Raw genomic sequence first — 24,414 nt, 5'->3', positions numbered from 1 at the left:
TTAAAACGTATACATATATTTTGTTTAAATCACTATTTGCTAATTCAATTCGCATATAAAATAATGCTGAAGACTAAAATATATATTACATGTTACTAGATGTAGACTGCTGATTATTATTTATTTTCAGTGTAATCAATAGAATATTTTCAACAACATAATCATATTAAAACAGTTTAATACACATAATTATTACTACATAATGTGTAAAAATAAAATCTAACTCGTTTAATATCTAATATTATTTTACAATTGATAAATAAATATCGATAAACAAACAATTAATATTCTTATAAATAATATTATGATAATAATAGGTTAACGTCAATGACCTTAAGAAGACATACTTTTTTTTCACACTTTAAATCAACAATTTTAAAAAGATACAATCATTTTTTAAACTACAACGCAAGTGAATATTAATAGGCTATTAATCATAAGTAAAGTATGTAAAAATTAAATATTAAACTAAGAAAATAATTAACACTATAAATAATAAGGAAAAATATAATTCTATTTATTTTAGTACAAGGCTTAATATCTTGTTTTTTATTATTAGTAAATATTATATGTTTGTTTGGTCGTTTTAAAGTTTTAATTAAACAATTATTGCTGTAAAATTAAATTATTATTATGGTTATACTTCATTTCGTGCATAGTACTTATGGTTTAAATAATGTATTATGTGTAAGTTTCAATTAAAATAATACATAAATATGTATTTGACAAAGATTGTCGAGTCAAATTTGAAATAAAATGACATCCCAGGATAGATTGCCATTTTAATAGCAAGATGCAAGCAAAATTCTCAAAAACAAAAATAGTAATTAAATAAGAAAACGATTAGGATAGAAAAAGTATAAACAGTTTATATACATTTCTGTTCATAACATATTATAACAACAATAATTAAATTGGTTTCATTCATGCACACAATTACTTAAAATTTACCCATCCTTAACATACATACACTTTGTACAATACTATATTATTACAACAACACAAACATAATAACACTAACGTTCCTAAGCCGATTTGGAATGCCCTTAACAATGTTAGAACCGTACAGGTATAGATACTTTTATAAATCCTGGGACATCGATTTAGAGGTGGAATGAAGAATGACATTGTAACGGAAGCAGAAAATAACTAGAGGTAGGGATGGCATAAATAAAATGTCCTAGGCATACAATATATACCTAGGACTAATGAAAATGAATATTTTTGTTAGCACTGCGGATATAAAATATTAATAAAAGCGTGTAAACATTAATTAAAAATATTCGAGACAGAACCTTCATTATTATCAATGAATTAAAATTGGATTAATTGAATTTAAGTAATTAATTATAGTTAATAACTATCAATAAATAATAGTGACCGTCGCTGCTGTATGAAGTACACCAAATGCGTTGCGTGTACTACACAAGTACATAATAAAACAACATAAAAGTAGCTTTCGTTTTTACAACAATACATAATATAGAAAAGGTATTGAGGGGAATACATAATAATAATAATACAATATAGATAATATTTGTCGATAATAATATAAGCGTTCAACCGAAAAGCTTCTCGAAGCACATGTGACAATATGGCTTGTCGTTCTGCTCCTTAAACGTGCCCTTGTTGAGTTGCTTCAGGCAAAAGGCGCACACAAAGTGCTCGGGGTGGAACTTCTTGAACATGGCTGTTATGCAGCGACCGGCAATGGGCTTGTGGCAACCGGCGCACAGAGACCCTCTTTTGGCGTGGTAGTGGGTCTCGCAGTAGGGCTGACCCTCGTGATCGAAGAACTGGCCGCTGACAAACGGCATCCGGCAATCCTGTAGGACACAACACATCCAGAGGTCAGTACGCACATGTCCAATGGGATCATCGGGGTCACCCCGTATTAAAAACCATCATAGAATAACGCTCCAGCAGGGATGGGTGTAGGTACTTGGATTATTTTATCATCGTTAAACGTGTCACGGGTCCCCCTCCGCGTTGGTTACATCCATCGTCAGGCTTCGATGGACATATGCCAAAAACAAGACATCAATCGTGGGTACGAGTAGAGAGATATTATGTCAGAACTAAGTGACAGGAGGACGCTCTCGTTGTCGCCGGGAACCACGTGATAGCGACACTTGGCGGATCTTTGATATCAAACGTGTTTGGAATACAAAAATAATAAAGAACAGCACGGCTAGGACTAGCCGTATTAAGATAATGATATGCAGAACGATTCAGTCAATCGACGTACAAAGGTTACAAATTAAAAACTGCACGGGAGGTTAGAAAAATGTTGTCAACGACATAAGGTTTTTCCTTTTTTGCTACTCATATTAAAATCTCTTTTTATTGAGAGCTCCGTTTTGTTGTTGGATTATTAGCGTTATTTATAGTAGGTAATTAATACAGGGATCCACCGATAGACACATAAATCAACATAAACAACTAATTATTTATATAGTTTTTATTCAACATGCAACAAAAGATGTGAACTATAATAATAGTAATAATAATAATTTATATAATTATAATAATCATGTTATGATATGATTGTACGCAATAACAATGTGTTGTGTATGATAACTCTAGACAAAAACAATCGTCTGTAAAAACAACAATATAAATTTTATTTCATCAATCCTCCTCGTCGACGCCGACACATTTGGGGCACACTGGCTTTCCTTCCATGGCGTAAAACGATTTGCCAGTCACCGGGTTCTTGCAGTCCTACAAGCATAAACGTTGCAGACCACCGTTAAGTGGCGGTAAGAGTGAAGACCCGACGGCCAATAATTGTTAAACATTGGACAAAACAAGCAAACGGGTTATGGCCGACCCGACAAATTGTTGTTAAGTTGACGCACTGCGGCTGTCACAAGACAATCGCGTTGCGTAATAATAGTTTTAGCGTTTTTGGCGGCCGGTACTACAGAGTAAGTAAACAAACAAAAGTGATTCGGTTCCCGACAGCATTAAGGTTAACGGCGAGATGATGTTAATTCACCGCCTACGCGGTTGTAGATTTTATTAATAGACGATTTTGGAGTGTACTGGTCGTATGCCAGTTCATTTTTACGTATGAAAATAATATGCTTCGGTGACCTACAAAAAAACAGCTAAAAATACACAAGCACGAACATACACACATAGAAAAAATCAATTTCGTCAAGTCACACCGAACGGCTGAAAATAATATATCGTGTAAAGTGTAAATGTGATAAACGGACAACGACTTACCCTGCACACGAAACAGGTGGAATGCCACTGGGTGGACAACGCCGACACGTAGTTCTCCATAATCGGTCGGGAGCACCCTCCGCATTTGGGGGCGAACATGTCGTAGTAGTCGTCCCGGCAGTAGGGACGCCCGTCCCGTTCGTGGAAACCATCCTCGCCGAACTGTTTGCCGCACTGAGCGCAGAAGAAGTGTTCTGTGTGCCAGGTCTTCTCCAGCGCGGTCACGCATTTCTAGAGGGGAAAACCCGAAAACACGTGTGAAATAGGTGTTTATGGGGGGCAGTAACGCTGCGGTCTATCGTCTTACGTCCAGAATGGGTCCGTTGCAGTAGGCGCACCTGGGCGAGAACAGGTTGTGATAGTCGGGTTCGCAATACGGATGGCCGTCGCGTTCGAAAAAGTTGCGTGTGCCCAACTCTTGCGAACAGTGAGTGCAGATGAAGTGCTCCGGGTGCCAAGTCTTGCCCAGGGCCGTTATCACCTGGCCGACGATCGCCTTGTCGCAAGCCGTACAGCAGCCCTTTTGCGTGGTGTTCACCCCTTGGCGGTTCATTTCGGCCGTCAAGCTTCCCAGCATACAATCCAACGGCGCAGCCGAATCAACCGTCTCCGTCGCGTGGCTAGCTTGTACCGGACTGGAAACCTATATAAAAAAAAAACAAATTAACAACATAAACAATATTGCAAATTTGCACAAAAAAAACAAAAAACGCTTATGTGATTTTGCAAAGACATTTACACGGGCTGATCGAAAGCGGCTGTGTATTGATGGTGGCGAAGAGTTTTGTTTGGATTGTGGAGACCGACGTCCGGACCGCCGGTATATAACACACGGCCGTTGTGTTAATAGCTGCCAAACTCCGCCCGCTTACACAGGCGGCGTGAGAAGGGAGACAAGACGAAAAGTCTCTCGTTAAAAAGTTATTTCTGGAGACTGCCAATAATGGGTAAAACAACAAAAAGTGCGGTCAACAGCGTTGCGCGCCGCGCACTGCACTAAACTAAACCGGGAGTTTTAGAGTTCTGTCGGCTTTTTGCTTTTGCGTTTTCGACAATGAGCAAACAACCCAAGCCCGGCAAGTCACGCACACAGTCACGCGACCGACGTTGACAGGGCTCAATTAACAGATTTAACGAGATTTCGTTGAGCGCGTTAACGCTGGCCAGGGAGACGAGGCAAACATAATATTGGCAGACATAAATTCATAGTGTCAAAGAGATAGTTTTGATCGTTTCGCAGCATATTATAGTGATTTATTTTTGCGAATTGTTTACATCGAACGGTTAAATACATTATAATATGATCGCGTGCGTTATGCCGTAAAAATTCACAAAACGAGCTTTTTTTCTTTCTTTCGCATTATGGAAATCCTAATAACAGAGAACACGGTCACGGCCTGGTGCCAAGGCCGATTGTGGGAACGTCATTTGAAAAATCAATGCTAAAATGAATAATGGTGTTACGCGATTTCATACATATATATATATATATATGAATGTACAATCACGATTACCAAAACTTTAGTCTGTCGGACAAATAGTAATGGTGAACGCAGAAATATAAAAAATAACACAGACGAAAGTCCGATAAGTCATGGCGTGGTTAATTATACATCATCCAGAACGATATATATAAGATGAGATTTTTAGCCGAGAAGATCAAGGAAAACGCCAAATAATATATTAAATAAAATGAACTGGAGATCAACTCTCAACTAAGACTAGATTATTGCAAAAAATTTTTCAAAGCTTTTTGTACGGTTAAATGATTGTTTTTATGGAAAAGATGTTATCGATGTTGATAGTCAAATTAAGTTGTCCATAAATTATATCCGAAAGGTACTTTATGAGGCCAAACACAAAATAAGTTTACACATTCATCTTAAAAATCGAGAATATCACCATACAAATGTACACATTACTTTGCTAAAACTTTTTTAAAAATAGTTGACATAGTTCAAAATTTTTGAGATATTATATTCATGGAGAGTACTACTGATATACAATTATATTATACTGTAAGAAATGCAATTCCCCCGGATAGAGAGAAAACTTTTTTTCTTTATTTCACTGTATTAGGCATATTTTTCGGATTTGAAAATTAAAGGTAGGTCCAAGAAAAAAGCTCCAACACTAACACAATAATTCTAGTACAACTGAATACTGAAAGTTGATATTATGTAATATTTTAATCATGTATAAAAGGTGCCCTACAAATTTATTTTCTTTCAAAATGCAACAACTTGATATGTTTAAAAAAATATCATATACTACTTAAAATCATATAAAACAATATAAAATCGTATATTAAACCAAAGACAACGCTAATTTTATTCGAAATGCCGAAATGAAAGGTTTTTATCGGGAAATAATAGGCGACTTTCAAATACCAAATGACCCATTTGAAGTTTCTAATGATACAAAACAAAACAACAACTTTACAAAACGGTGGTTTAGCCAAACACGAAATGATTCGTTATGGTACAATAATATATATTATCAGTACAAAAATACACATACAGACGAAGAACGAAATTAATGGCCAGCACAAACTTTGATATTTATTATATTGTGGTATAAAAATGTAAAGTTGACCTTGAATATGTTTTATTAATATTTGAACTATTTCGAGGACTTTTTTTATTTGTTTTCATCAATGTGTGATGCGTAATCCTACACTGTTCAATTGCATATTATTTTGGCAGCTATTCGTTCATAGATTTTTTCCACCAGATGTCTTAAGCCGATATACTCGGCTCGAACACGCAGTAATTAAACGGACATTATAACTTGAGTAATTTTTAATGTTTGAATTTATTCACCGAGTTTAAAAATAATACCGTATTCGTGGTTAGATACAAGAAGAATAATTTCAATGTGATTACAATGATGCATCGTCCTCGTCAAGAGTTAAGAGTTAAATGTATACATTAGACATCTCTGAGATGTACTAATAAATTTACTCGATTATAAAGTATTTAACGACTCGAAATAAAACGTCCCACGCGCCAACACTTAACTACAAGTGGATTAGAACGTCGAGAAATTGTCTCACTAGTAAATTATGAAAAGTAAACAAGTTTACTTAAAAGTCATGGTTGTAAAGAAAAAGTAAAAAACTATGTACAATAAATGTTAAGTTTGGATTGAATTCAAATTTGTAGTTATTCTAGTTACTTTTTACACACTTCTATAAAAACATGCAAACGCATGAACTTTTGGGCACTAACTAATAATATGGTATTTCAATTAAACAATCATAAAAGAAAAACTATGAAATTTATGAATTCTAATGTTAGATGAAGGACCAACAAATACTATAATTTGTTAACTAAAATATGACCTAGTTTTTTTAAATTTAAAATTACATTATTTTTAATATTTATCTTGATGAAAGAACTACGTTTCAAGAAGGTCTTTTCATTTGCATTTATCTACAGACAACGGAGAATATTAATTATAATTATGCTCATCAATAAAGACAATTTAATGCCAATATTATGCCAAAAAATAAAACCGCCCATTAAGTCTCGTTGCCTATTGCGTTAGTCATGATATATTTTTGGTAAACGTTTTAAGTTAAACAAAATCCTATCGCCTAAAATATAATACAAAGATATTAAAAAGATGTTTTTAAAAACTGATTATCATTAATCTAACTTTATTTATTTCAGACGTAATGCTAGTTAATTAGTACATTTTTAAGGTGTAATTAGAAAAATACATTATAATCAGAATCAAAAGACGTAGCCAACGGTGTCCAGCTCATATAAAAAAGATTCATATTAAACATTTTATTATTTCCAAAATTTTTCTAGCACTTAGAATTGGCTAAGCCTTGTTCACAATAAGATAAGAAAATGTAGAAACCGAAAATACCCATAAAATTTAAAAAAAATCTTCATGTTATGCTTGAATGGGCATAACATAAATTTTGATCACTCTATTAATGACAACATCACGTTTAAATAATAAATATGGACAGAATGTTATGAAACCCCTTTTTGATTAGGATAAGCCTTTTTTTGGTCTCTAAGATCTTAGGTTTTTTTAAAAATGTTTAACTTGAAACATAATTTAATAAATCTCACCGTGTTACAAACGCGAGTTGGTCGATAATATACATATTACAATTTTAATTAAAAAAAAAAAAAATTGAATATATTATAATTTGATTTGCGTTTACCTTTTTTACTATACGTTATAATAGAACCTACTTTTTTTTTCAAAAAGGTATTTCAGGACACCTGCGTGTTTTTTTAAGATTTATTGATGCCAAAATACATGAAGTCATTATGGACACAACACACAACAACAACAAAAATGACTTGACGTCGCCAATGGTTGAGATACTCTTGTCAGAAAAGTAAAAAAAATAAATACAATTGAACTGTCATGCCAAAAATAGTGAATTATATAAATACAAGTGTGTGTTATAACAATATTTTCTTACCTTGAAGTCCGAAAGTGATGCCATCAGGTCGTCCAGTTCGCGAGTAGCCGAAGAAGCAGTAGGACACACTGTGCGAGTGGTTGTCGTAGTAGTTTCTTCCATCATTAATTTCTTAAGTATTTGACCATTATTGCTAATGAATTGTAGAATATATAAAATTAATTAGTACAATACCTATATTAAATTTGTGGGTAATTCATAATAGGTAATAGCTATTTATTTGTATTTATATTATGATATAAATGAGTCATGTTTTGTTCCACTGCGCAGATAATATAATTTATATTATAATATAAATTAAAAACGATTTTACTGAAAATACAAAAAATAAATTGAAATGTTGAACAAACATTTCAAAATCATCTTTTACAATTTTAAAAATAAATAATAAGAAGAAAATTGAGTTATTAAGTCAAAATGCAGGTAAACATTTAGTAAGAAGTTGACGTTTTAGGATATTAGGAATATATCTTGTATTGTATCAAAACGGGGCAATTTTTATTTAGCTCATCAAATAATTTTTTACTTGAAATACATTTAATTTACTATTTTAAATAATAAATTATTTATTATTTATAACTTCGAATCATATTTGATTTAAATACACTTATATTTTACTGACTCAAATTACCAGTTCTTTTAAAATAACTATATATTTGATTTTGTTATTTCAACTTTTATTCAAATAAGCAATAATTAAGTTAGTTAAAATAAAATGTATTGAAATAATTATTATACCAAACGATTACTAACAAAACAATTATAAGTTCCAAAAATAAATTATCACATTGTACATTATAATAATAATAATAAATAATTTTATGATTACCTTTGAGAAGAAATTGACGTATCTAATTCATCTAAGAGAGAGTCGACTGAAGGGCGATTGGGAATGGTACTGGTGGTTCTAACTGGAAAGGAATATGAATCTCCATTGACATCTAGATCATAAAAATGTTATTATTTAGTTATTGTTGACTTTAAAATAATATATTATTAAAAATTATATATAATATATATATATTTGTACAATAAGATTAATTCTATACAATTTTATTAAAAACCTCAGTTAATATTTTAGAAACTAATATTTTTTTTTTTTAGAAAATAATAGATACCTACTTCCTCAATATTTTTATTTATTTTATTTTGTTTCTCTGTCATCCATAATAATTATCCTAAAATGTATTTCATCTCTTATTTTATTACTTCTTATTTATCTTATTTTCAGTTAACTTTTCTCACTGACAAATTTCTTTGTTTTTTTACATTTAACTTTCACCATTAAACTTTTACTTTCAATACAAAGTTGTGCACATTTTTAATGCTCATGTAACGAATGAAATTTTGAAACTTAAACAAGATATGATAAAAATATGGAAGATTCTGATTAAATTAAAAATTTTTAATTTTATTAACGTAATTATTTGTATTGCAATCCTGATATTTAGCTAAGAAATGTAAGTTAGGAAAGTAAAACTATTTTCATTATTAAGCTGAATTCCGTTTTAATTTAACTTAATGATCTAAATATTCAATTAAGGTTTAATTCGATAATCATTTTGATTAGTGTAAGGTAGTTAACATAATATATCATTCATTTTCACAACCTTAAGACTTACTAATACATATGTGTTAGGGTTATACGAAATTGGGATGAGTCGTCACAAATAGTAATGATTAATATTCATACTAAAATGTAGGATTTTAATTTAAAACTTTCGCAGTAAATTATTACACGAATTAAATGTTGGCTTACAAGTAAATTACACCAAAAAGTATTTTTAATTTTAACATACTAATTTTGATTTTTTTTGTTAAATGTTATACAGCCATAGACTTATTGTTTAATCTTTAAAACATAACATGAACTTTTTTAATTTTAAGATATTGTGGATTTCATTTGAAAGTCGATAGTAATAAATTAATCAAATGTTTTACTTCCTATAGCTGCACTGATTAATATTTTAATAGATATCCGTTTTTGGGTACTTAACCCCATAAACGAATGTCTACTAAAAATTAAAATATCAATCAAATTATTTAGCAATTAATTTTAAATAAGTGTTTAAGACTAATTATTTCTATTACTAAATGTTATATAATCAATTACATTTTTTGTTATCCGCGTATCGCGAATTACTTAGATCTTGAAGTAGCGTATCAAGTTCAGACAGATTGTTGTTTAACGATGAAGTCATTTTTGATGATTTTAACTCATTCTTGGGCTGTGTAGGCTAGAATAATAAAAAGAAAATGTATTAATATAGTTTGCTTGTTGTCATTAATTACATTTTTACACTAATTATAAAAAACATATTATAACAATACAAACATATTATTATCGTTTAATATACTAAATTCCTTAGGTTATGTAATATTAATGTAGTGCCAAATAGCTATTAACATTAAACAAATTTGTAATTACAATACAATGAGTCAAATCCATATATTACAATATTTATTATAATTTATCAGTTAATTACAAATAATTAATAACAAATTCGCACGTTTATTGTGGATTACACTACTACACGTGATGATTGAGTCATTATAAGTTTACCAACTTGTTTAATGTAGCATGTTACTGCGTATTAGTTATAAAGAGACCAGAATAACAATTTTTAATAAAACCAGTGAAGATCACAGTCCCTTAAAAATAATTTAAAAATGGGTACTTTGACTAAAATTTAAAAGACACACAAGACGACAACGTTCATTTTCGTTAATATCGCCATTCGCATTTCAGCCAAATGTCATCATTTTATGTCTGCAAGTTTGCATCGAAGCGTTTTACAAAATTCAAAGATACAAATAGATACACACCGATAATTCTTGCCGGACTGTCGGGTTTGACGTTGACCGTTCAATTTTGTGCGACCGTACGGTAGCATAGTCAGCAGGTGAAACCGGACTACTGGTTACCGCCGGCGAACCGGCCGGAGGAAGACGAGGTTTCAAGCCGTTGATACTGCCATAACCTCCGTGGACGCCACCGTTCGCCTTGTTGCCTTGCTTTATGGTGCTTTGCAAATCAGCCAACAAAGCGTCTACAGAAAAATTACAAAACGATTATTTATACAGCAATGCAAATGTTCGTCGATAATTTGTTACAACATAGTCGAAATCTTTGTTAAACAATGTGATTAATGTGATCATGCAACACGACCGATAGCAGTTCATTATTGCAGTACACAAACTCAGCGTTCCTATTGCGTAGGAGTAGGTACCTCCTATGCACAGAAACGGGTACAATCCTCCGCGCGTTTTGCATTGATTTCGGTGTGTTGTTAATTTACATTAAATTATATATATATAAAAACATTGTATTAAATTGTATTAATTGACCGGAAGTCATCCAAGTATATAGTCACAGGTGGGTTAGGTCTACAGCTGGTAATGTGGGTATGGACTTTTTTTTAGTGCCTACGGCCATGCACGATTACCGTACGCTACACCTATTGACAATATTTATTCGCTGCTGAGTGAATACTATAAACATGTGTAATAACTAATAACAGTGGACTCATAGGCGTGGACTGACAAAGTTTAATCGTTCTACAATTAATAGTTTCATGTGCATGACTATAACGGTGTAACGTTATAAATTGTTCCTTTCAAAAAAAAAAATTAAAACTCATTAGCCAGAGATCTTAATTAAACAAACGTAATACGAAAGTAAAAAAATAAAAAAATCATCATAATTTACCGTGGAATTAGGTCACATTTTTAAGCATAACTTTTCTAGGCAATAGTATAGAGTTTTATAACATATTTCTGTGCAAAAATTAGACGTTAGCTCAATATAATATAGTGGAGCGACCATTATACTATGCTATAGGTATAGGATTTGTCTTGTTAATATTTATGTTAACAAAGCATATTTATATTTTATACGTATTTAATACTATTTTAATTGTTATTATAAGAATAAAAAAAAAATACAAGAAGACATTTTCTAAGAAAATAATTACCCAGTTGTTTTATTTCTTATTTTGTAAATCCGAAACGCTAATATAACTAGAAAAATTCAAATACTATACAATTTTAGCCCCATCCTCTATTTTTGTGTACATACACATAATGTGCACTACTAGTATAAAAAGTTTGTAACAATATGTAGATTCCCCATAAATTTCCCCAGTATTGGTTGTTTAATTTTTAAATAAAAATCGTGATAAAATACAAATTCAAAAATTCAGCTTTGCAACAACGATAAGACACTTCTTTTGTGTAATATTCAATTTTATGTAAAATAGGTCTATACAGATACAGTTTTTACCCTCCACAAAATATGAAACTGAATTAAAAAAAAATATTCATCTATTTTTCCGAAACCGATTTATTTTTACCTAACCGAAACTGACCTTGTATTTTCTTTTGCACATTTCGTTTTTTGAAAAAAAAAAAAACAACTCAGAATTTTCAATTTTTTTTTTTTTTTGCTTACATAAAAATAAATTCTATGTTAATTCTTAGACTAGTTTTGAATTCAATAAAACTAATAAAACAAAAAAAAATATTATTTAAACGTTTCAAACACGCTTTTTTAAAAAAAACAACAAATCCGTGCTTTTCAAATTAAAAAAAAATAACTAATCGTAATAAAGAAAATCTCAAGTGTCGGATTCGGATTCAGCGAAAAAAATATAGATGTATTTTTTTATCGATCTGAAATAGTATTGTACATCGTAAATAATCTATTTTTTCAATAACATTTTTATCATAGATTATGGAGACGAAGAACAGTACTAGTTTGCAAAAAAAGTGTACAGTAGAAAATTGTTTTAAAAAAAATAGGTCTCCTCGTTGGGAGAGACGTTATTACAGAATTTCAGTTTTTATTTCATAGTTTATGATATGCTAAATACTGTTTACTGAATATTAAAAAAAAAAATCAACTAAATGTTATAATTTTGAGAATGTATATTTTATGGAAAAAAATTGAAAGGAAAATGAAACAAAAAAAAAAGCTTACTATCGCCAATAAGTACGTTTAAATTTTAATGGAAATAATTATAAAGATTAAAACCAATTTGAACAATTTTGAATGCTAGTTGTAAGAATATAAACATTTTTTTATTAAGTTTAGATAGAGTGATACGAAATAATCATAACTAAAAACATGATTGCTGACTATTAGAAATAGTTGTAAAATCAACCTAAAAAAAAGTGTAAAAAACTAATAGCCAGCATCTATACAAACAATATTATAATATTTTAGTAACACGAGAATAATAGAAACACAATATAGCACACTGTCGCTGTTTAAACAAGTGTTCTATATTAAATATGTAAATTATGTTTTTCAGAAAAATGGATTTTACTCTCACTGTGTATTGTTTTATAAATGTTTAAATTAGGACTTGGTAAATTTCGTACATGTTACGTTGAATATTAAAACTTAAATTTTATCAGATTAATATGTGTTTTCGAATTACAATAAAACAAATCAAATTGTATACAAACAAAATTATGAATTTAGTTATAAATAAGGCTTAAACCACAATTACACCTACTTTATAATATTAACTAAGTAATTGTATACTTTCTATTGAATAATTCCTAAACTAGAAGTTTTGCATTACACAATCAAATCGAGTTCGTTGGTAAGATTACGATATGAACACATATTACATTCACTTTAGTTTCATGAAACAAAAATATTTAACACGAAATAAGTATAAACCATAATCATAAATATCTATTGTTATCTTATTTTAAAATGCATAATACAGGTGTTTAACTATGACCCAGTGTCCTAAAAGACGATATAATTATGAACAAATTTGTAGTTTTTCCTTTTTAAAAACTTAAATTTTATGTTCTTTCAATATGTCATAAAAATTACTAAATATTTACCTTTTTTAGTATTTTTCAGAACGCTATCATCTTTTGAAACTTAAATAACTTTATTCTATTTTTCAAAAACAAAATTTTTTTTAAAATGTTTTCAAGTATGTTGTGAAAGTCAGAAAATTTGGTAGAGATTAAAAAAAAATATCCAAAATTGAAGTATTGTAATTTATTAGGTACCTAATCTAAATAAATAATTATAATATTTTTAAAACACTATACTATTTATTATAGTTAGTACAATTGTAGACATTTAATACAAAAGTATAATTTTAAGATTTTTGCGCAATAATTTTTGGTTCTTACATAACTAGTTTCTATTGGCATTTGGCTAACAGTAATAGTAAGAACGGTACCTGATATATACTGCAACTGCTTAAATTAATATTATAATAAATACTAAGCAGTACTTACATTTTACCTAAATATACATTAAAATATTACAGAATATATTGGTAATGGTATTATAAGTCCATTATTTAATGGCTACAACAAACTTGTAAATTGTAAATAAATAGACAGACAAATATGAACAAATTTATAATTTAATAAAATATGCAAATCCTCACCTCAAACTGTATAATAACACGTTCAAAGAATAAACAAGGATATACAAAAAGGGAAAAGAATAAATTTTAACTTAGGACTAATAGAATATTTATGAATTTTTATTATCATATTAACTCATTATAAATACCGTTAGAAATTAAATAGGTCATGACTTGCAAATTTAATGATGTATAAAATGATACACACCTATGAACACTTAGTATAAATATTTTTAAATTCTAAAAAAAAAGTTATGCCAATTTTTTTAGCTAAGTAAATGAGACGTAACGAATAAAATTCACCAAAATTTATTTATGCATCAGACAAAATTAAGACGGTCACTAAATACTTATTTAGACTTAAATTACTACTATTTTTAGAAGACATAAAATATTTGTTTTCAAAAAATTAAGTACACGAATTAAAGACATTGAATTTCGGAAAACTAAATTATTATTTATAGTTTACACATTAAAAGAAAATATTATGAAAAAATTAAACAACATTCTATATATAAGAAAACACAAAATTTAGGTGTTTTCTTAAACACTATTTTTACGGTATGGACTTTGAGAGTGTGCCAAAATTGGCCGTGTGAAAAAAACCATTATGCAAGAAAACACATTATTTTAACTGTTATTATCTAAGCCAGAAAAATTTAAAATTACCATTATTTTTTTCATTTTGTCAATTTTAGAAGACTGGTGACATAATTGCTTTCATTTATAATATTTTTATATACTATATATAACCGTGCTCTACTAACACACAATTATTTTACAACACCGATTGCAAATAGCTAAAGCTTAAAAGTAATGTGAAAGTGGTTTATGATGCCGCGAATATTTTAAATAATATAATATGTCGTATAGCTTAGCAGTTGTGCTAAACATTCGATGACATTATAGAAAAAAAACTTATGTTTATCAACCCAAACTCCAATGCATCAAAATAAAACTTATATCAGTAATAGAGACTAGAGTTGATAAGAGATTTGTCAAACCACTAATTTTATTTTACCCGGCGGTATAACTTGCTTAGTTTTTTGAAAACGTGTATTATCACACATATAAAAGTAAATTTACCAATGTAAGTCGACATGTCGTGTTTGGACGGCGCAACTCGTCTGGCAAATTCCACGCCCATGATGATATTTAAAAAAAAAAAAAACTATACGTATTATTATTATACAAATATTTGTAGGTATGTAACGTTCAATGTCATGTGTGTCCAAGGAATCACTTAAGGTTAAAAAGCCCGTGTCATAGGACAGAGTCGGCACTAGGTATGGTATATTTATCACAAGTTGTAGAAACAGACAAATAATGATTGTTATGACACGAAAAACGCACGCAATGTGTGGGTTTTGGTACGCACGAAGACCCGCAAATTATAACCAACAGATTACAAAAATATAAAATAAGAAAGACTGAGGCCCACGTTTATTATATTATACTCAGTCGGAATCCAAGAGCCGCACACAGAAAACTGGCTAATTCATATCGAGGCTAATAGGACCCAGCAGAACGTTTGTTTTTAAAATAGAAATAGAACCAAACACCTTTTTGGATCTAAAAACTTTTTTATGCACATGTAGGCGTGTCGCCCCCTAAGTACACAAATACATACATAAAAACGCCGTCGCTAATGTTATTTGCAGAACTCCTTTCACGCTCGATAATTTGGCAAAAGTTCAACGTTTTTGAAACAAATCATTTGGAAAAGGGTTTTTTTTTTCGTTTTGAGCTTATAGTAACTAAAAATATAAATCATATTTTAGAGTTAGGCGTTAGCAAGCTGTCTATGTCACTGTGTAGTCAATATTTATAGTCCTATTATTAGCCTGACTACACCCAAACACTACGATTGATTGATATGAATATAAATCGATTACCGTTCCACCGTACCCGATTACAACTATTAATTTTATACCGGATATATTATTGTTGTTCGCAGCAATCACAATGCAATTTAAAATAATATGAAGAATCTCATTGAATATGCATGAGATTAGAGAATGTTATGTGCATTGGCGTAGCAAGGAAAGAACTTATGGCAAAGTTTTATACATTTTCCATGAGGTTCAAAACAAATAACTATTTTCAATTGATAATGAAAGTAGCCGTGGAACAAAGCTATTAATTATACCTATGGTAGTTTCAGCAATATTAGGTAAAATGTTTAGAATACTCAGCATAGAAGCTAAAATATAAATGTTTTCTGGGCTATTGGATTTTTTTTTTAAATAAATGCATTTACACTCCTCAAATATAAACATGAATAAATAAATTATTTTATAATGTCAATATTAATTTATTCGTATTCGTTCAAACATAGAATGCATTTAAAACTAAAATTATAATCTTACAATTTTTAGCTTGGAAGCTGAGAAATTACTGGTTGACATAATATTTTTATACGTGTTTTTATAGACGAAATTGTATTAAATATTGTTATAATATTAAGTAATTACGTAATTTTGATTTGAAAAAAAATAAAAGACCACATTTTTTGAAATAGAAAGATATTTTTAGAATTATACATATATTTGAATTCCGGTTTCTAGCCTGTTCAAAGTAGAATGCACACATTCACCGTTCATTAAAAAGAAAAGCAAGTTATTCATCTTTTAAAAAAAAATAATGATATTTAAGGAATGCATTCTCTCTAAACACAGTTTATTAACATTTTAAACTATAATATTTTATCTGAATTGAGAATTCTACATTAGTACGTTTATAAAAGTAAACAGATAATTATATTTTTACGCATTAAAAACATGAACTATATGCACATGTTGTGTACCAGTATCGGAAAAGGGTATATTCGCGTGGAATTACATGAAATTCCCTTTATTCGATAATTAGTTAATAATTCGAGTTTGATAGTCCAAAATTCAAAACGCTATACGTGTTTGAATTTTAAAATGCATTAATAAATTAGTTTATTTTAATATGCAAAGGTATGGTATAACCATACCTTGAAATCAGAATCAGCAAAATGAGCCTTTTTTCCGATACTGGTACACATATATTGTAAAAAGTAATATAATATAGCTGAATGCTGATATAGTTTAAATGGAACCGTTAAACAATCACGAATATAATTAGTATTAGAACCTTGAAATATGTATTTTATTGTCCAATTAGTCATATAGTAAAAAACTTAACACAAATTCTGGTTAATAAAATCGAATATGTTGTAACATCATTATTCGGTAAGAAAACATGCAAACAAACCGTTCATTTTGACTTTTAGATGTATTCTTGTAATCCAAAAAAAGCTCTGCTAAATCGGATACGAAAAAACGGTCATGATAAAAAACGAAATTCAATGAACCAAACAGTTGTTATTCATAAGACTAACTGGTTGTTGAAAAAAAAAAGAATAAGACATCCTGACCAAATCAAGACCATCCTCCTACACAAGTTGTACTATATATGTTTTATACAATGATAATACGATAATATTAAAATACAGGGAGGAGTTCAGTGGGCGTTCAAGGTATTTTGCTAAAGGTGTTGCACTTTTGCCGATGCTAAAGCTAAGATACGTAACATATATAGGAAGTTATAGACACAAGACAAATGGTCCGTGAACGTTTCAGTCTATATTTAAGTGCTCTACATCAAAATTACACTACAATACATGTTTCCGGCCAATAGTTTATAGATATTAATTGTTCGTCCAATATTAAGGATTAAAAATAATAACAAAATAATGTTCCCGTTTTTATGTAGAATAACCGGTTTTAATGAATGCGCATATAATTTACTGTCGTGTTGCATTACAGTTATGATATTATGATTTATGAGTAATGGCGATATTGATTTATAATAATCTACAGATGTGCAAAGCTATACTAAGATAAAATATTTTCTATATGATTACAATAATTTTTACACCGCTAGATATGTACAAAGAAGTTATTAACATAATTTTAACTTGAATACGAATTGATTATGTTAACAATAATACGCTAATTTACTATACTCTAAACCTATTCACTTTTGTTATCCACTATTGGTTTATTAAGTTTCCATTACTATGCTAAAGTATACATTTTTATTTTCCTTACACTTAAAAAAAATGAAATATTTGTTATTGTAAAAGAATTGTTATATTATTATTTAAAAAATGTTTAACAGGGCTTAATAATATGTCTACCGATTATTTTCTAAATATGACCAGGAAAAATAGCATAATATAGTACAACATTAAAATAGTTAAAAAAAATTAAATATTTTTAATCGTTTAAAAAGTGTAACAGTTTAGTGTATGTATTACAACATACAGTAATACATACAGAAATTTTTGTTCACACAAATATTATAGACAGCTTTTAATGAAGATGTAATAATTAATGATTGAAAAATTGAGTGTTTAATATTATCAAAACTCACCCCCTCCCTCTTCAAAAAAAAAAAAAACTCAAAATACACCACTGAGTTAAAATATCCAATTATTACACATAGGGTCTCAGTAGAAATATGCAAAAGAATACCTCCACTGTCTCTTTTTTTAATACCTGGAATAATGATATTTTTTCAATGATATAAGCAATTTAAACTTACATCAGTGATTAATAGTTAATGTGATATGAAGTGCAAGGCTATATATTATCTACACTATACACATAAATTATGTAATCGCATGCTGAGAAATATTCGCGTCACCTTTGTTAACTTTATAAATAATAATAAGATCATATTTCTAAACAATCCATTGCTTTAAAACCAAACAAAAGTTTTGAAATGAAAAATAAATATTGCATGTGTATATTTAACGTTTACGATATAAAATTGCCAAGATGAATGTTTCCACGGAGCGCATTCAACTCGACTACCTCTATTCCACGTTCGGTAATAATGATAAAAATAGAAATTGTGTTGACATTTGTTTCGTACGGGTAGGGAGTTATTCATTTTTCACTTAGGTGAATATTAATATTTAACCACAAGCGCTATTTTTCACATAGGTAAAAAATGTTTAATGACTCAAATTCAAATTGTTTTATCACGTCTGTGGTTATTAATTAAATCTCCTCAAAAGCTATAGAAAATCCCATTTTGTGATAATTTTAGCATGTTTTGTAAGCTTGAATATTTTCCTAAAATGTATTTAAAATAGAGTGTTTTATTATATGTTATTTGCTGGATTTAGCACTGGTCTCCAAATAATGTAGAATTTTGTAGTTTTTTTTTTTTACAAGAGAAAATTAAAGATCAGATCTAAAAAAAGAAAAGGACCGCAAATTTTAAAATTTAGGTTTTAGACCATCGGCATCGATGTTGCAGTTCTTACTAATAGAGAACAGGGGTCACATTTTTTATTTCATCCTAAATCTTAAAATATCTAAATAAGGCCTGACCAGTTGGAATAAATTAAATCAACCATTGGAAATATTATTACAACTATAGCAAGCTATGCTCAAATATTGGTAAAATTGTACACGTTGAAGGATACGTTTAAATCTGATGACAAGTAAAATCATGTGTTTCGTTCTATAATGACCTTCGACAATTTTAAATAATTATGATCCAAAAATGATACAACACGATTTATATTTTATATCCATGGACCATGTGCAATAATTAGTAGTATTATTTATTTAGTACTTTTCTAAAACATCCATGTTTCGTCATAATGACAATGTATTTAACTCAGTTCCTCGTGATTTCGCACATTCAAACAAACTTTCTATTGCATGCAATCAGTTCTGCATTTGATTTTAATAGGTACCATATTTGGAATCTACTTTATATGGGTTGGCCTACTTAAAACGTGCCACAATAGTAGATCCGTCAATGTGTGTATCAAAACAATGATCGCCAAGTACAATAATTTCTATTCAAAATGCATCATAATACTTGAAAATAAAACCATATAAACTTAGTAATTATTAAATAATAATACTGCCACAGTTAACCCAAAAGAACAGTTTTGTATTTTCAATTAAAATACTATGTTAACATAATATAATTTATTATTTAATTAAAAACAACTAGAAGATATAATACAAGGAAACACAAATAATAGCAACCCATGACATTACTTATTAGGGATTTTCGAAAATAAAGTTACAACAACCTAGAGAGAGTTAATGTCTAAGTCGACGAGAACCAACAAAATTAGAATAGATCATAGCAAACTTCAAAAACATTATGCCGCTATTTTGTCTGTGTACAGCAGCTTATGAAGGGTTTTGGCAATAACACTAATACAATTGGCGGTAGCTAGGTGTTTTTTTGGCATGTCGTTACAAATTAATAGCTCATTATTGGCAAATTATCGTCTAGTATAAAACAACAGATTTGGGTGTTATCAAGAAAAATAATTTTCCGTACAGAAAGTTCGTATTTTAAACTAGATTTTTTTTTTATAACAAATTAAATTAATACGAATAATAACAAAATACGATTTCAACTTACAACCCGGTTTGGAACCGTTTTTCCTGGTACACCGGTACGGTTGATATGTGCCGTGATATTGTTGGGGCTGTATCTTTCCATAGATGTTTTTATCCATTTTGTGTTGGAGAATTATCCGCAAAAAACTCAATAAATATTAAACGAAACCCGACGGGAAAAAACGCTAAGAAAAAACACAACAATACCACCGACGGACGACATAGGACTGGTGTTGCGCGTGCTAAGGGTCCTGATTTCCGGGATTTATTTTTATCTAATAGGAGTCATGCCAGATTCACACACAACCCGTGCCTCCTCTAAGCTTTCCATTAAAAAAAAAAATGTATACAATAAACTCAAAAATAAAAGCTAACGCGGCTCTACGGGATCGTGAACGGAATAACACTACGTGTGTCAACAGCCACTGGACAAACTGCTATGGGAGATGCGATAATAAGCAATCCTGAAGGCCAAGCGGCAGTTTCGTCGGCAAATAAAAGTTTAAACCACTAGCATTATGTATACTATATATATGCGTACAAACGTTTTACACACTTGTACAAACGATATGGTTGTTGTTTTTGATAATGATAGTTATAATGATGGCCATGTGGTCAATCCATATAATGCGTTCAAGTATCTGTCATAAATATTTGCTACACTTAAAATTCGTACTTGCATATTAATTAAATACAACATAAATTAATTAACACACAAATCACAACGGTATAATGCGTTTCTAATTAAAACTATTAAATTCTATATCATTTTTAAAACATACCAAGGGCCTGATTTAGACATTTTTAACTTAAAATACTTTTGGGGGCCTCTTCCCATGGAATAAATAAATGCCTCCCAATTTTGTTTCTCTCTATTTACTATTATACAACTACTACTAAAAAGTAGCAACCAGGGGCTGGCTGACAGATCGGGACACTGGAAAATTTTCCAGGCCAAATATTGCAAAGAGTGGACCGCAGCTGTGAGCGGAGTTGGGCGTGAGCTTAGACTAGGAAAAAAGGGGCTGTTGGCCGGGCGTTGGTTTGTTAAGTTACGTTAAATAATATTGTGGGTTACTCAAAATTTGAAAAAACATTAAATAATTTGATATCTCTATTTTTTTTGTATGCCATCACCTGCATCAAATATTCAAATATAGTTGAAATTTGTATTGTTCCTAGCTTAGTAAAGACTACAATTCTCCAATAGTAATACTAATAAAACACTGTATAAAATAATTATTTTAATAAAAATCTAGCTGAGGAAGGCATTGGTCTATTTCAAACGTTTACTCCTTGTTTAATATCTAAAATCTACATATTGATGATGTTTGTTAGTCATTAAGAACAATATTTGATGACCAACATAATATTATCTAACATTGATGACGCATTTAAGTTTATCCTATATTATCCAAAAACTAGTCATTGCTCTTGTGTTTGCTTTTTTAAGTATTTAGAATAACCGTTAAGGATATTATTGCGTTTTGTCGTCCCGTGGTCTGATTGTACCCCATACTCTTTCCAATATTATATTCTGCCCCAGATAAACTGTATAATATAGATGTAATTTTCATTTGAAATTGTGTACTACTGCGGATAAAATCTATACATCACCAAAGTTTTCAGAGGTAAGTTGCTTGAAATATTATTAAATCATATTAATTAAAATAATATTCACTATTGTCATATTATAATTTACAACAGGAGACTTTTTCAAAAACAATAAAAATATCTTCTAGGCTTTTTATAATATAATGCAGCGCCGTGGGCTGGTCTAATGGAGCCAGTCTCTGCTAGAACAGAATTGCGTATAAAACCGAATTTCTTTTAAAGTGCAACTGCTACAAAAATATTTAATTCTTACCATCACAGCTGACCCATAAAAGTACTTACCACATTTCAAATTGCAATCACAATGTTTTTTAAGATTTCAAAGCAACTCCAAAGAACATATTAAAAACCTCTATGGTTTCTTATATTTATTTTCTACTTAGCTTAATTTATATAACTGTTCCTCCTATAAACTCTAGAAATCTTTCAACATTCCAACTCTCCATACATTGTACACTATATACTTAATTTCTCCCCATAAACAGAATTTTAGCCTCATGTAATAACAACAATTTTTATTGTATTATTAAACAATAAAGAAAATTGCAACTTTTTTTTATAAAGAGTGTGTAATTGATGTGAGGCCCCTTTAATGTCAGGGGCCATTGGCCATTTACATGTCAATAATTATTGTTACCTACTAGTAGGGGTTCTTAATTCAGAAAAAATGTTGAACATATTTTATAACATTTTATCTTTAGTATATATCTATTATTATAACAAATTTCATATCTTTTTTGAAACATTACACAATGTGTTTTATACAACTTTAATTGGAAAAATAAAAAAAATATTGGTACTATAGAAAAATAACGCTAGACATGGATACAGCAAGAAAAACCATAAAAAGACAAAGTGTAATGGTTCTCTTGTTGCTTAAATAGGTTATATTTGATTGTTAAATGTTTTCAAATAATAATCCGTTAACATCAGAATCATTTGCCAGATTATGATCATTTATATACATTGATTATAAATAAATTTCAATATATATTTGATTTGTTTATTGTTTGTAAGTTGTATAATGATATTTTATTAGTTACACAAATTATAATGGCCGAAAATAAAATTTCAATTGCTTTTAAATTATTTATATCACAATAACATTTGATAATGATTAATACTAGATAGTTGTATTTTCAGTAAGTTCAATATTGTGAAAGCGTGGTGGGAAAGTTAACGGAAGCAACAGTCAATGTGGGACTACCATATAAATGGTATTTTAAATTTCACCGATCTTACAATCAAATTTTGTAGCAAAATGTTGTTTTAATAGGTTCAGTTGAGACTTAATCTATTACAAACAAGTGTGTTTGAAAAAAAATTAAATTTTAATTAACTACATATTTAAAATGAGTGACAGGTTTCATTGAATTTCTAAATGAAAAAAAAAAAGTTAATAAGAAATAATGTCAATAATATATGATATTTAGCACTAAATAATAATACTATATGCCTTTAGCATTTCTAAAAATTGTTTGTTTTATATACTTAAAAAAAAATTATTACATAATACCGAAAACAAAAAATTAATAAAAAGTCATCATCTTAAAAAGATTTTTTTGAGAATAAAATAAAACATATTGACTGAATAAAGGCCAAGTGCCCTACTTACTTCTCATACTAATTCTACGCCGTTATTTTATTATCATAAAACTATAATATCTTAAACAATAATTCTGGCTGATTCTATTAATTTAGTAGGGATTTTTCTTTGCACATAACAAAATGTATTAATTAATATTTAATATTTTTTAATTGGACAACAATTTAATTGCATACATCTACAATGCCCGTGTACTGAACGGATTTTTTAAAAATAAAATATTAAACACAATTTTGAATCAAATTTTATCGTACAAAATGTACAACATTATTGAGTAATAATATTTGCTAAGACTACCAAGTACCAATTTAATTTTAATTGCTGTAATAACTCAAACAAAGACTTACCTAAATCGTCCATTTTCCGAGGTAACGAAAAATAAATTTGTAACACACTCAACACTAAGATTTGAACAGGATAATGCGTTTTTTTATCATTTAAAAAACGAACGACATTGACAGCAAATTGTTTGAAAAATAAAATTATGAAAAAAATTTAAAAATAATAACAACATAGTCCACAACACTCGCTGCAATGTTTATAATACGGACACGTTATCAAAACGTTATCAGTTTCGCAGAAATGCGGTGTTGCCGTGTCGAACGGTCGTCTCAAAACGCGAGAGACTAAATAACAGCTGACATTTCCATGTTTACCTGTTATCTTAAAAGCACCCACGCACCTTTCGCCAAG

General features: G+C 29.5%; 1 protein-coding gene across 4 annotated transcripts; it reads right to left on the bottom strand.

Moving 5' to 3' along the window:
* Positions 1-560: 560 nt before the first annotated feature.
* Positions 561-24,259, bottom strand: LOC126838242 (leupaxin). Of its 4 annotated transcripts, none has more exons than XM_050572532.1 (8): positions 24,069-24,259; positions 10,514-10,737; positions 9,801-9,924; positions 8,517-8,628; positions 7,688-7,820; positions 3,542-3,877; positions 3,235-3,465; positions 561-1,826 (listed from the first exon to the last, which is right to left on the bottom strand). In XM_050572532.1, exons 1-8 carry the CDS (start codon positions 24,079-24,081, stop codon positions 1,560-1,562), a joined length of 1,440 nt encoding a protein of 479 aa, XP_050428489.1. In that variant the 5' UTR covers positions 24,082-24,259; the 3' UTR covers positions 561-1,559. The 4 variants fall into 4 exon arrangements, with proteins under 4 accessions (XP_050428489.1, XP_050428479.1, XP_050428497.1 ...); XM_050572522.1 differs by lacking the exon at positions 24,069-24,259 and adding an exon at positions 20,524-20,932; XM_050572540.1 differs by lacking the exon at positions 24,069-24,259 and adding an exon at positions 17,332-17,448.
* Positions 24,260-24,414: the final 155 nt, after the last annotated feature.

Source organism: Adelges cooleyi, unplaced genomic scaffold (genome assembly GCF_023614345.1).
Source record: "Adelges cooleyi isolate 19-005CV unplaced genomic scaffold, UGA_ACOO_1.1 ACOO_flye_CR_arks_rails_tigmint_CR_PRNA_108, whole genome shotgun sequence".
Lineage (NCBI taxonomy): Eukaryota > Metazoa > Arthropoda > Insecta > Hemiptera > Adelgidae > Adelges > Adelges cooleyi.
The sequence above is the reverse complement of the archived record's forward strand: the minus strand, read 5'-3'. Positions and strand labels throughout refer to the sequence as shown.